The sequence below is a fragment of the Anabrus simplex genome, chromosome 3 (genome assembly GCF_040414725.1).
Source record: "Anabrus simplex isolate iqAnaSimp1 chromosome 3, ASM4041472v1, whole genome shotgun sequence".
Lineage (NCBI taxonomy): Eukaryota > Metazoa > Arthropoda > Insecta > Orthoptera > Tettigoniidae > Anabrus > Anabrus simplex.
In genome coordinates this window covers 500,747,138-500,762,601 of record NC_090267.1, presented here as the reverse complement: position 1 = coordinate 500,762,601, position 15,464 = coordinate 500,747,138, and the positions used below count along the sequence as shown (strand labels likewise).

The following is a 15,464-nucleotide window of genomic DNA, read 5'->3' as shown; positions in this document are numbered from 1 at the left end:
CAGCGCACATAGCGAGGATAGTGCCCGCGCTTTTCAGTCCCCACTGTTCTAGATTTTTAAAGAACACTTGGAAGATTTGAATTCGTTCCTGTGTTGGATGAAAATGGTGACACATTTCTTCGAATCTTAAACAAATGTGCACTTAACTTGCAATTTTGACTTTGTTCGACATAAAAGTTAGACAATATAAATAAGATAAAGATTAAAGCAAGTGGTAATATTCTGCTACTGTACATCAATACACGGCCAGTTTCTGGCTTGGAGTTACGGTTTGCCTAAATTCTGATTTTCCTTTCTTAATCTCGGCAGCAATTTCTGACTTTAACTGGTACCGATGTTCATTCGAAATTATTATAAAAATGTACTCTCATCGTCCATAAAATGAGAAAAGAAGGTATAAAATTCCTCTTCAGTCTCCCTATTATTGAAGCTCGGATGTATCCAACATGCCCTCTATTTATACCCTGAGTGGCTGAAATTCATGAGAAGACACTTAATGTGATGTTATAACGAGTTGCTCCTCCGCGAACCCTCAAAACGGCAGAACTACGGCAGGCATCGACTCTACAAAGTGTTGGAATCGTTCTGCAGAGATCTGGACCCACGCGTCTTGCACTGCTACCCATAATTGATCTTGTGTAGTTGGTGCGGGGTTCATGGAGCAGCATCAGATAAATGCCCGATTGGATTAAGACTGAGAGATCTGGAGACCGAATCCACGGTCTTAACATCACGGGAGTTCTATTGCAACCACCTGCATACCACCACAGAGCAGTGATACGGCGCATTGTCCTGTCGAAACATGGCATCTGCATCAGGGTACTATAGGGCGAGAAAGGTATGCAGATGGTCTGAAAGAATGTCTACATAACGTGCACTTAAATGCTCTTCCTGCAGCCGGACAATGGAGCCTAATTATGACCATGAGTACGCCGCCAAGACCAGAAATGAACCACCTTCCGCCTAGACACAACCTTGTTGACACTCAAGATCCATAGCTCTCACGCGCCCATTGGCTCGATAAAACTGAAACCGGGATTCATTGGACCATACCACACGCCGCCAGTGTTCCATGGTCCATTGCCCATGCACGTCGTTGAACTCTGTGTCGAGGTGTCAGCAAATGGACACGAGTTGGTCGCCGGCTGGTAAAGTCTATGCAGTGCAGTTGCCTCGTTACAGTCCTGGTAGAAATGGGTTCCTGACTCCTAAAATTCAACTGGGCGGTGATCTGACACACAGTAGCCCGTCGTGAACAGTATGGTTCTGCGGAGGCGACGTCATGTCCATTCGTTAAAGACCTGTGGTATTCCTGTGCGTCGGTTTACGCGGGTGGTAATACTCTCTCTTCAGTATTGAAGATCTACCCTCGACAGTGTTCACCTCGGAAACCCGAATTCGCGTGTAATCTCCGCAGTGCTATGACACGCGCGCCGTGCGCCGATGATCATCCCAAGTTCAAAGTCAGTTAACTCACGACGTGTTGCCATCTTCACGACACTGGTGCCTGTGACAGACTCCTCAGCTGCACCGCAGATACCCGCAAAGCCCAGGAGTCCTACACGTCACATTTCCTAATCGGACACCCCTTCCCGTGACTTTAAGCTACTTAGTGCATTTTCTTTTACATTTATTCTTTATCCTCGTCTTCCAGCGTAATCACAATTGCTCTCTTGTAGAGAAAACTCCTCTGCCATTATTGAAGCGACAATGGCGTGATCTTAAATTGAGTGATCACGACTGGAGCTTGCCTTATGGCTGCTCATCTTAATGTGAATACCAGGTGTCTGTGATTGGACAGTGACCGTAGCGAGAGCGTACCGTGACCGTACCCATAGTGTTAATCATCCGTTATTCGTCAGAGATGAGAGAGGGATGGAAAAGGTGCTAGAAGCGTTCACATGGTATAATGAGGAGAAGAAGAAGAAGTTAAAAGTTAGCGCTGAGAAATCAGAAATGCTTGCCTTCAACGGAGCAAACAAAAACGAGAAAGTGACCAACAAGTGGAAATGGGCTGACAAAACCATAGACGAGGTCCATGAATTCAAATAGCTGGCTTACCTGTTCGTAAATGCAGAAAAACACATCACACAGGCAACAATAGAGCACTAATGTAATGAAGCACGTTAGGAGTATAGTTAAAACAAGATGTGGACCTGACTTCCAACGAACAATTGTGATGTGTGACTGTCTGGTAAATAGAATCTTACTCTATGCAGCAGAGATATGAGGATAGGCGGAGTAACCAAAACTGCAGAGAACACATCCGCGTTATTTAAAATATACCTTCGAACTGTTCAGATGCACGCCAAATTGTATCGTGCTGGAAGAATGCAAACGGAATGTCATCAGAATAGACACCGAAATGAGAGCAGCAAAATTCGAAGTAAAGATACGGCAAAAATCATCAAACATAATATTGAAATAATTCTTGAAAAAAAATAGATGGCAGTAAAGAAGGTCCATGGAAGACGAGACGACGAGAATTGCGCCCAAGAAGTCAGTGTTCCCTCCTCTTGTACGCGAACGGCCTGTAAATCCTAAAACAAGTACGCCTAATGATTGTGATGAATTACAGACAGTTCTCAATTCGTGTGGTGACTGTTTTAAGAAATGCAATCTTTCTCCCAATGTTAAGAAGTGTACCACACTATCATGTTCATTGTTAAGGCAAGGAAAGAACACTGCCTATACCATGTAGGGAAGTACACGGCAATCGGCTTCTCAGGTAAGCGACCTATGTACTGTAGTCGACTGTAAACTGATCTTCCTTGTTCATATGGAGTCAATAAAATCCCGAGCTATGAGTAGCCTAGGCATTCTTTACAGATTCAGTGAAATTAGTGATATTAACGACTTAAAATTATATTTTATCTCCCATGTTCTCCCCATTATTGACTTTTGTCCCATAATTTGGTCCTCATCTGCTATTACAAACATATCTCAACTAAATAACATTTCTAACTTTCAGCTTCATTGATACGACTTTGCAATCCTGTTTTTAACAACAAAACTAAATCTAAAATCAAATCTACAGCAAGCAGAAACCTGAAACTTTCAACGTAGGTAGATAGAAGTATGTCGAAATTCACCTCACAGCCGGATTTTTCATTTTCGCTTTCACTGGTGAGTTATGAACGAAAAAATTGTGGAAAACGTATATTGGGATATGACATTCCATCGAGCTGTCACCTAGATTAAGCATAGATTCACTGTCGTGGGGTAACGTACATAAGATAGGTAATACAAGTCAAGGGGTCATTTAAAGTCCATGGCGTCGGTTCCCGACACCAAGAGCCATACTTATTCCGTAATATCCGGAACAGTTTGTCTGTGTCAATGTGTGCGATTCCCAGGCAAATCTACGACTCATAGGTGTATTCTTACATAAAACTTTATACAGATAAAGACTTGCTTTCATTTATTACTTTTATTCACTTTTATTAATTACTTGTTTCATACTTACCCGATATTCATTTCATTAACTTAAAATTTTACGGAATACGAAGATTTCGCCATACCAGGAATAACACGTAAACCGTGCTTTCTTTCAACTAAACCCTCTGTCTGGGGGGACGGTAGAATAGCACTCACGGTATTATCCCCCTGGCATTAGAGGTGACCAAAAGGGGCCCCAGGGGGCTCTTAATTTGGGAGCATACATTGGCGACCAAGGGGGCCCTTCGCTGAGTCCTGGCATTGCTTCTACTTACTTGTGCCGGACTCCTCACTTTCGTTTATCTTATCCTCCCTTCCTTGGTAAACACTTGTTCTTTGCCGGCCCCGACGGTTTTAGTGTATTGGAGGCCTAGGGGGGGTGTTATTTTCACATCCTACGTGGTACTGGCCTTTCTTTGACTAATACCTGCATTTTTCTAAGTGTCGGATCCGTTCCATTATTTCTCTCTGATTAGTGTCATGTAGAGGATGGTTCCTCTCTAAAGAACGAAAGAAACAAGGAAATGCCATTTGGTCCTTGTTTCAATGACGGTGAAATCCTGACATTCACCTCCCCGCGCTAAAGAGGGGTTAACGACTGCATATAAAATTATATTTTATATGCAGGCGGCTAACGAATGAAGGGACCGATTATCTCCCGGTATAAGGAGATCCCCTCTACCAAGTGCCAACAGTCTCTTTGAGAGTGGATGAGCGGGTATGGGTAAGGGCACTCTATTGTCCTGGGGACAAGAAATTGTTTCCAAAGGCGGAGGAACCAGTTTGGTCAACGGCATTAGGATGCAGAAGGCAACGGTAAACCACTGCATTAAAGATCCTGAGAGATATTCCAGTAAATCCACATGGCATGGCTGCAACGTCAAGATCGGAGCTGGCCGTGTGGATCGTCTACCTCCGTTTGGAGACGACGGCTTAAGAAGAAGAAGAGGATGGTTGCTTAGCATGGGCGCCCATCCCCGGGGGCCCCTAGCTCTCAGGGAAAGGAAAAAATCTAATGTAGTCAGGTGTTTTTCTTTCAAGAAAATGATTTAAACGTCGGTATTATGTAGAAGTGGTAGGGGGTACCGTGGGTGGTATTCTACCGTGGAATACAAGTCGCCATTCATCTTCCAAAATATTAAAAATACTACATACCCCCAGGTCTAGGCCCCCTCCCCCAACAAACTATCCTATGGGCGCCCATGTTGCTTAGTTGTACTTCCTATTAAAGCAATAACCACCGTTATCACCACCACATTTCCTCCAACTCAATTTGATATTTTATTTTATTTAGAGGATACATATAGAACGTAAGATAGATAATAATAAACAATGATTAGTAATTCATAAAACAGACAAGGTGCCTTTTCAATTCCATGACGGAGGAAGCAATTTTCGTTCAGTCCATGATATCCGCAAGTGTTTGTAGGTATGTATGCGATGCCCACCCAAATCTACGACAGGCATTAGGTGGGCATAGCATTTCACCGGTCAAGCATGGCTGTGGCAAAGAGTAATTCTTGCTCCAAGAAATGAAGCAGTCAACGTCATTAACAAGCAACACAACGTGCAATACAGGTGAGGCTATCATCTACACGACAGCACTTTTGAACAACTTGGAGCGGACGATTGTAGCACTGACTACCCTTACCAGGAATATGAGCCCCCTTCCCTCTGCAACAGAACACGACTCTCACTAAAGAAACTGGTGCCTAATATTATTGAAGTCACCATCACGACTGGGCATGAGACGGGCGATTTTGTTTACGTATCTCGGGGGCAAATCATCCATTCGAATACACCGTTTCAATTTAGACGCCTGCAGTTCACTGTTCGTTTGAATTAGCTATGTGCATCAATAAGGCTCAAGGACAAGCGCTTTAAATTTTAGAACTAAATATTCGAAAATCGTGCTTCTCCCATGGTTAGGTGTATGTGGGTTCTTCAAGAGTTGGATACGATCCGATAAAGGTTATTTCAATTCTTTCCCTGAAGGGGAAAGCGGGCCACCAGCTCATCGATGGAGCTCTTCGGCCATAGAAAAGGAAAAATTACAGTGCAAAACATTGAGGGAAGGTATGTGTTGTACATACCGAAGGGGAAAGCAATAAGTAAAGGTGGCGTAGGAGTACCATCACAGCAAGCCGGGACCCAGGGAAGACCCGCAAAGCACCCCGCAAAAAACCAACCCTTACAAACACCCGAAGGAGAGGAAAAACAGGACTTTTATTTAGTTTCACATATCTCGGGCGCGAATGTCGAAAAGGTCTACATAGAGTGAGAAGTACATAAGCATATTATATGAGAAGTACATAAACATATTACATAGATGGAGACGGTAGAGTGGGTGGGTGCGGGAGGAAGTGTGAATATGGAGTAGGGTAATGTTGCAAGAGAAGGTAGTAGAGGGTGGTGGTCATATTGGTGACGGAGGTGGCAAATAGGCGAAGGAGGTCGATGATCTGGAGAGGGGCTAAGAGGAAATTTGGTTGTGGAGCGGGTGGGTGGACAAAAGGCGGCGAGGGGGTGGGTGGCGAGGCGGATGGAGAGCGAGGAGAAGGTGTGCGAGAGGGGGTGTTGTCGGTGCGAGGCAGGGAGCGAGAAGGCTCCACGCGATACGTTCGTCGACGGAAACGGAGCCCAGTAGCGATGAGATGGTCGATAGCAGCAACGGATGAAAGTTGGAGGCGAAGCATGTAAGTCGGGCCATCGTCATTAAAGATGCGAAACGCCCGACGAGCTGGAACGCCTGCCTGTTGCAACTCTTGAAGAAAATCCTGTGTGGTGACGGCAGGGTCAATCCCACGGACGACGCAGCTCGGAAGGTGATGCAGTCGGCTAGTTGAAATGGAGGCGTCTTCATTGCCCTGGGAGAGTCGTGGAGCTGCGGCGGTGGAATCCGTGAGGGGGGCAGGGCACAGCTCAGAGCGGGTGATGGTCGGAGATAGGGAGGTGGAGGGGGTAGACAGAATATGAGAGGGGTGACTATACGTGAGAAGAGCGGTAGTAGAGGACGGAGAAAGACGGACAGAAGTGGTGACAGTGGTGACGGTAGTAGTAGTAGTAGTAGTAGTAGTAGTAGTAGTAGTAGTAGTAGTAGTAGTAGCGGTAGTAGCAGCAAGAGGAGACAAGGAATAACTGATGGAAGGAGTGGACGGAGCGTTACCGGGGGATGTGACTTTGATAGGGAAGTTAGGATCGGAGGCCAGTTGTTGCAGAATATGGGCAGGAGTAGGGAGAGCTGTGTGCAATTTCTCAAAGAGATAGATTTCCCGGTCACGGATGAAGGACTCCGCCGCTTGGTAATGACGGAAGAAGGCCACAACGTCCGGTGAGGGTTGACCAGAAGCAGCATCTTGGAGGCGAAGAATCACTTTCGTGGCGACCCCGTAGTCACATAACCAAGTGCGAATGTCGGACGGAGAGTGAGTGGTGTCCACATTCTTGATGAGGCAGGAGTAAGACGCCATGTTGAGGGGAGGCGACAGCGAACTAGACGTCTGCCCGTTGTGCTTCTTCTTGGGCTGACTGGGGATGCGAAGAGATGAGCGCCACCCAGCCGAAAAAATTGTGGACTGCGACGTGCGAAGATAGACGTAGCTTTGGCGACAAGGGAATGCAAGAGTTGGAAAGGCAAACACGCTACACATCTTACTCCAAATGCGAGGACGCTTAATATAGTTTATCCGGAATCTATACAAGAAAAATCAGATTGTTTTATGTATCATACGGTCTGTTATATTATTTTAATATTGTTTGGACCGCCCACCAACCCGGTATTTTAAGCGATGAAAGAAGGAACATAATTAAAATCTAAAGGCCCCATGCTGCTCCGCAGTATTCGTTATAAATAGGTCAGATAACTCGTCTCGATCTGCCTGTCGTAGTCATATTGTTTTGCCTGTCCTTTTCAATGGTTTTATGAACATTTAGTAAGAAACGCGTTATGGTATGTCACAGTTCGTAGTAAGAATTCATCCATTCTGACGCCATAATGGCCGTCTGTTTAGTAAAACATATATTCGCTTTTTTATACTGCTGTTCTTAATGTAAAGCCTGATATTGTGTCGTAGAAGGCAGTGGCACTGCCTTCGTAATGTCCAGGCCGTACTGTACCTCCGATGACGTCACGCTTTGGGGGGACTTGAAGGCGATACGCATACGCTCCGCTTGAATAACACACTCGTTTAAATTACTTAAAGAACTGTTAACAACTTATAACCAAAATCTATCGTCAAATATTTGTTAATTCTGACTTACAATGCATATTCTTCTCCGTAACGTTCTATTTCTCGCATATATACGTACTTTTGCGTGAGTACAGCCTAACACTTTGAGACATGTTCTTGCGATTTTATCCATTTTCTGGTCAACTGGAACATTCACATCATACACACTGACAGAAAACATGCAGCCAATTACCATTACTATTTATTACAAATATAAATTATTTCTGTACCTCACTGTTTCCACTCCATGAACACTGCAGCTTTCCTAGACCTCTTACAGGAAGTTACACCAGTATGGAGTAGGTCTGCTCTCTTTGAAGCACTTTGTTGAATACACAAGTCGGTGTGAATTTTGGAAAAGTTATTTAAAAATGTATTCACCCAAATATAAATAGGCCTACACTGTCCGGCCAGGTCTTCCAATTTCTTCTCGCAGTCACAAATGACTAGGGAATCTGCCAACCGCATTGACTCCAAAGCCAAGGATTTTGTGACACACATAGGATTGTCTGAATTTAGAAATACCATCTTATATGTATATGACACCAACACACAAAATACTTTGTACACCCCACTTCCAAGTTCTATTGAAATGTCTGATGGATACTTTAAGCCCCCTCGATTTATGAAATTCAGATATCTTACTTCTGGAGGTAATTCATATATAAGATCTGAATCTGTCAGAAGATAAGATTTACATAAATCACACTGCTGTTTGATACTCATATATATTTTTTTAATTTTTTTATTTTTTGCTATTTGCTTTTCGTCGCACCGGCACAGATAGGTCTTACGGCGACGATGGGATAGGAAAGGTCTAGGAATGGGAAGGAAGTGGCCGTGGCCTTAATTAAGGTACAGCCCCAGCATTTGCCTGGCGTGAAAATGGGAAACCACGGAAAACCATCTTCAGGGCTGCCGACAGTGGGGTTCGAACCCACTGTCTCCCGAATACTGGATACTGGCCGCACTTAAGCGACTGCAGCTATCGAGCTCGGTGATACTCATAAATAACACTTGCATTTTCAAATACACCGAATTCAGATAAGCCATAGGTCTGATTACATAAAAATATAGGACCTACCTAATGTTACCTATGTTTATAACATAATAAAATAAATTAACTCACCATCTGGACAAGACACTCTTATTTCTCTCAGGATGTGATTTTCAGGGAAGTGCTTGATACACACAACTGTGTTTTGATTAACTATTAAATTCTCCCTGGGAATAGCCTTCTTCCATAACTTAACTCGTTCTTCATCAGAAGGAAACACAAATACCGGAGTACTCTCCTTGTTTATAATTGGCTTTGCAGTCAGGCATACAGCAACTCTTAGGCATGGTGATTTCTCTCACTGATCATCTTAATTCAAGTATATACAATTCGTGGTTAATATTAAAACACAGAATGCACAAACTCAATTAATTTTACACTATAAATATAACTTTACACAAATAAACTACAAAATTAAAACACTGAAGAACGATCTTCTTAACCTATAGCTTTACATAAATACACGCTCACACTAAGTTTTCTTCACTAATTAACGACTTTCCACTTAATAATGCAGTCGATGACGACTCATTCTCTCATACATCTGAGTGAACATGCAGCCATCGTTAAAAATTTCAATAAAACTGCGAAAATCTATGTTTAACTCTACTAACTCATGTGCTAAACTTCCCCCCTAACGATCAGCTGATTGCTTTCCCGCGCTCGTTACAGTACGGCCTGGACATCACGAAGGCAGTGGCAGTGGTAATTTTAATCGCAGTTCTTCTGTATAGAACGGTTGTCTTGTGAGCTCATAGCTTAGTCTCTAAGGAGCTGTTTCCTTGCCTGGCAGATAATTTTTTTAAGATACATAGCCTACACTCTTTCATGTGTAGCTATGTTAAGCTGTTTCCAGATAATGTCTAAGGCGTATGTCGTTTGTACGTATGTATACTTTTTTCTCTTAGCAACATGTAAGTTATTAAGAGCGGTCTGCCGTCTGTTGAATGTGTTTATAAGCTAGGAAAGGTTGGAGAATCAGAATATTTAGCAGGGAATAGTATTCTTCCGTGATCAGGGGAAGTGTATATTCTCTGGCTTGACAGGGAGTAATCAAACATGGTTGCATGTAATTATATTACTTAGGATGAAAATCACATATATCAAATACTAGCATATGTACCGTTCTTCGCACTGTAATTGGTAATCGATTTCACGATTACTTCATGAAGTTATGCGAAGTTACATCCCTGTATTCAAACGTTTAACACAGCATGTTAAATGGCAGTAACGTGAAGTACAAAGTGGAGACAGGATGGGGTGGATTACAGAGTTTCTTGAACGATACAGTTGTGCGTAATTCTCCCCACGTCTCGGTTAAATGTTGTTGTTCATCTGAAACCGGGAGTAGCACAGTAGCTGAAGACTCATGAAACCAATCGCTGACGATAACATTCCTTATTATCTGTTCTATCGAAAGGAGTAAAATGGCTCTTTAGTTAAACCATTCAACCATAAATGCCATGAGAGCCTGTAAAACAGTCCATTAATGATAATTCTCTTGTTATACTCCTATCGAAAAAATGCAAATGACAAAAACATTTTCAGAAAATGATTCCCATTAAGGCTGGTAGTTCTCCATTAAGTTGGGTCATGTTTTTTGTGGGAGGGTAAAATCACTGTTTCGCCTTCCTACAAATATCCAAACCAATTCGCGATTTAGAAATGATATTGACTCTAATACCTACTCAAGGACAGATATAAAGTTATATAGAGTAGTTTCCTAGTCAACAAACGGTCGAACAGATGAATCGACGAAAAAGCTAAAAAATGTCCGCTCGACTGAAAAACGGCCCGTTAACGATATCTCCGTGATTAATTCTCGTGTAGAAATGATGCACATGATAAGAAACATTGGAAATGGATTTCCATTAAGTTTGGTTGTGTATATTTTGTGGGATATCACGGTTACCGTTTCGTATAAACCCTCATTCAATTCAGGGATTTAGAAACAATATTGACCATGAAACCTACCCAGGACAGGTGGATTCTAAGTATGAAGTTTGGTAGAAATATCCAGTAGTTTTCAAGTTATAAGAATTCAGACTAACAGACAAACAGGCAAATTGACAAACAAATAGACACCAAAGGTAAAAATTATGCAGATTGTCATTATTACACCTGAATCGGATAACTGAATTAAAATCCCGCCTAAATCGTCAATGTACAGACACACGGTCGTTACAGTTTTATTTATATAGGTAAGGATTCTGTTCCACGTACAACTCCTTTTGGGCTATGTGCACTGGACTTAGCCTTCAAAACCGCCCGTTAGTGATATCTCCCTTATTAACCATCCTATCGAAAAGTCTACACAAAAGACATTTTTAGGAATGCATTCCCGTCAAGGTTGATTGATTCCCATCCAGGTTGGTTTGCTATGTTTTGTGGGAGAGTAAATTCACTGTTTTGGTTTCCTACAAACCCCTAGTCCACTCCGGGTATTTGAAATGCTATGGACATTAAAAGCTACCTTTGGACAGGGGGATGGTAAGTACGAAGTTTGGTTAATATATTTACAGTAGTTTTGCAGTTATAAAAAATATGCTTTACACGCACCCGATTTTGAGCCAAGTCCGCTAGAACTGAGAGTAAGAAACGGTCCGTTAATGATATTTCCCTTATTAACCATCGTATCGAAACGATGAACATGAGAAAACGTTTAGAAATTGATTTCCATTAAGGCAGATAGATTTCAATTAAGTTTGATTGTGTATATTTTGAAGGAGTGCAAAATCACGGTTTCGGTTTCGTATAAACGCCCAGTAAATTCAGTGGATTATAAATTTTAAGTTTGGTAGAAATATATCCAGTAGTCTTCAAGTTATAAGAACCCAGAAAAACAGACAAACAGACAAACTGACACCAAAGCTAAAATACATGCAGATGGTCATTATTACACCTGAAACGGATAACTGAATTAAAATTCCGCCAAAATAGCCAATTTACAGACACACGGTCGTTACAATTTTATTTATATCGATTAATGAAAGTGTTCGTCGCTTAGCAATCTGCTAAGTATACAGCCTTCGCCAACAGTTATTGGAGTGATCATTTAAAGATTTGATTTTATGATTAATCAAAGATGGATGAACTTAGAGACCTTTCAATGTCTCTTGATTCACCGGAAGGTAATTCCGGACAGAAGAAAAGAAACTAAGCAAATCGCTCTAGTAGAACGGACGAACATATTTGCCAAAGTTGTTTTAAGTAAAATAAAATTCATGCGATTTATATAGAAACGTACTGTGTTAGATGATGATGATGGTGTTTGATGTCTTTTTTTGCTAGTGGCTCTACGTCGCACCGACACAGATTGGTCTGATGGCGACGATGGGATAGGAAAGGCCTGGGAGTGGGAAGGAAGCGGCCGTGGCCTTAATTAAGGGCTGCCTACAGTGGGATTCGTACCCACTATCTCCCGGATGCAAGCTCACAGCCGAGCACCGCCAACTCGCTCCGTGGTGCTTGATCTTTAAAGGGGCCTAACATCTAGGTCATTGTCCCGTAGTGTGTTGTGTTTTCAAATGGTTTTTAAACATCTAACGGGTGAATTAATAAGCGCGGGCGAAGCCGCAGGTAAATGCTACAAAGCAATATAAAATAATAGGGTTTCCAATGGTGGCAGCAAGTTTTAATCCTCCTCCATCCTGTACATGTACAGCAGTTCTGTTAGTAACGCAAAACTATTGAAATGTTAATAGCATCCTAATTATAATATTCTGTAAACCTTCCTGCAACTAACGTGTCTTCTCTGTCTACAGGTGTTCAGATCGCCTACTTTGCGATCATCGGTACCCAGCTCTTCATGGTGGTCTTGAGTATTATGCTGCTGGTCGGCATTTTCAAGGTAGGAAACTCTCTTCTTTTAATATTTATATGCTACTGTGTACAATCATCTGTGCATGGAATTAATAAATAGGACGTTGATCTTAAGTTGTCTTATGCGGCTCTGCTTATCCGGCCATGGAAACACCTACATGAATGTGAATCAATAACCTTCTAATCTACTAGGTTATTGAACACGATCCTTGTTGATATTAGAATCTCTTCTTCGTCTATCTCTAGCATGTTCAAAACAGCCTGCCGGAAATTCTTGCGTAGTACTTGCAGTCGACGTGACTGAATGTAAGAGTGAATGAAATAAAATATATTTAAATTAAATAAACGTATCTTCGGTTTTCCCATCTAAGTTTTATACTTCTCAAATAAGATTTAGCATTATTAACAGTGATGCCTTCACGGCCTGTACTTGTATACATGCTATGGGCTTTCGGGCTTATGCAGTGTCAAGAAAAACGTGAAACTACGTTTCGCACAGAACTTTGCTCTGCGTCTTCAGAAGAAAATCTTTCCTGATCACGAGGAAGACTTCTTCCTTCACTGAAAATTCTGTGCCTAGATGTCAATAATAATGTGTTTAACCCTAGAACTGCTGCAGTTTCATTTGTCAAATGCTGCAGTTATTTTCCTCAATATACACTATGAAATTAAAATCATCCCTGTAAACTCATATTAATCCCAATAAATCCATATTAAACACCAACAGTAAGCTGAAAGATTGATCAATAAGAAGATGTCAGAAATAATTTTAAAAATTGTCACGATTTCTAACTATCGAAATATAAAATTATAATTTTCTTTGAACAAAGGGAATTGTCGAAATATTTTGCTCTAAGAAAATAATTTGTGATATATAATTTATTCCTGAAACATGATATCCTGAAACACACAGGTATGTTCTTACATTTTCCCCACACAATTCTTCACTTTTCATTTCAAAAGCTAAGGAACACATTTTTTCTCGAAACTGATTTTGAGTTCTTTTCACGAATTTTGAACCTACAGATTATTTTGGTTTTCTTAGGGCAGTTTCTTTTTTGTGTTGCGATCAAAGTATTTATAACAATATACAAAAATATCAACAGTTCACACTTATCCCTTCACTGGTTTCTTCAAATATTGACGTACTGCCAATAATAATATAACCTGCACCAATTTGAACATCATTCCGGTTATCGGAATTTTCCATTACTTCCGAGGCACCTCGTACTTTGCTGTCACTTTCATTACTTTCAGGAATAATTTCCTCGTCGGAATTAACACAATAATCGCTGTCACCATCAGTACTGTCGCTAAGATCTTCGGAAATCAACCGCTCGATTTCAGAATAGTCAACAAAGCGGGCTGCCATCTTGATTCTAAGTACATATGAAAATACTTTCACTCCTACAGCTAAATGAACTTCTTCATACTGTTGCTTGTTTTTCAAAGACTTTTAAAAGTGAAGATAAAAGTATCAGTATTTAACTGGTATCTATATTAGTGCCATCTGGCGTCCAGTTAAAAATCTGTGGCAGAAGAAAAACACCGTCTGTCAGAAAGACGATCGCACTTGACGAAGCAGTACACCGTCTTTCAGAAAGTTCTAGGGTTAAGGAAGGTATTTCTAGGTCTTCCTCGTAGATGTTTTCCTTCAATGAAGCCTTCTGACTGAAGTGGCGGTGACCCCGCCTGAAAGATAATGGTTACGAATTGTGCGAAGGATTACTCTCCGTTGGTTCACGGCGTCTAGAACTTTGGTCTTTGCCAACTTATCTCTGCACGTCACATCTTACGGTAGCACCACATCTCAAATACTTCAATATTGTTCTTTTATTACTATTTTTATTATCCACGTTCCACAAGCTTATAATGCAACAGTCCATACAAACACATGCATCATTCTCATTCGGAGGGAAGGACACATTTGAATGGTACACAGTAACCTCCTCTTCCGAATAAAACGTATTTTCACCTGAGCAATGGGACATTTAAATTCAATTGTGCATTTTCCATCCTTCGTAATATTCCGACCTAGGTAAGTATTTTACTCTTTAAAATTTTGTTTCCTGGAATAACCACATAGAGATAATAGGTTACTCAAACTTGGAATTTCCGGGCTGAGTGTTTCAGAGGGTTTAGGCGCTGGCCTTTAGACCCCAACTTGGCAGGTTCAATCCTGGCTCAGTCCAGTGGTATCTAAAAGTGCTCTCCTACATAGCCGTCATAATAATCAATAATGTTATTGAGTTTACGCCTCACAAACTACTACTTTTACCGTTTTTGCACCACAAGAGACTGACATATTTGAGCAGCATGAAACACAACCAGACTGAACCGGAATCAAACCCGCCTACTCGAGGTCAATTACCACCTTTCCCTTGATCTCAGAGCTCTAACTTGTAGCCAGTCAGATCAGCGATATTGGTTTTAGGAGTCCTTCGATATATCTGGTCTTGGCCTATTTCTGTGAATATCTTCGAGGTAATTGTATAGTTTTCAGATGTACATCGTACTGAATTTCAAGTACGAAAATTATGCTCTTCCTTCCAAGTTATTGGTACTAGAAAATTTACTTCTTATTGAACATTTCTCAGAACTTCTACATCAGTTCTTTTTGTCGGCACAGACACTTTTAATGATCCTGCGTCACGCTCAAATATAAAGTAAAAAGTAATCTAATCTGTTTATGTCCTGCAGGACAACACCAGCTTTCTTCCTAAAATTTAAAAGGAAGGCTCTATGGAATTACATTTTGGATTTTATTATTTATGTAATCCGTTTAACCTCCAGGGTTCGTTTTCTTCCTGGGCTCAGCGAGGGATCATACTTCTATCGCCTCAAGGGTAGTGTCCTCGAGCGTGGGACCTTAGGTTGGGGATACAACTGAGGAGTAGGACTACTACCTCACCCAGGTG

The 15,464-nt window shown here is 41.5% G+C and overlaps 1 protein-coding gene across 1 annotated transcript in view; it reads left to right on the top strand.

Annotated features, from left to right (window-relative positions):
- Positions 1 to 15,464, top strand: part of LOC136867479 (uncharacterized) — a 1,202,473-nt gene that overhangs the window by 404,842 nt on the left and 782,167 nt on the right. The window contains exon 3 of the mRNA XM_067144689.2: positions 12,489 to 12,574. Coding sequence (XP_067000790.1) covers positions 12,489 to 12,574 — 86 coding nt within the window. The remainder of the gene's footprint in view (positions 1 to 12,488; positions 12,575 to 15,464) is intronic.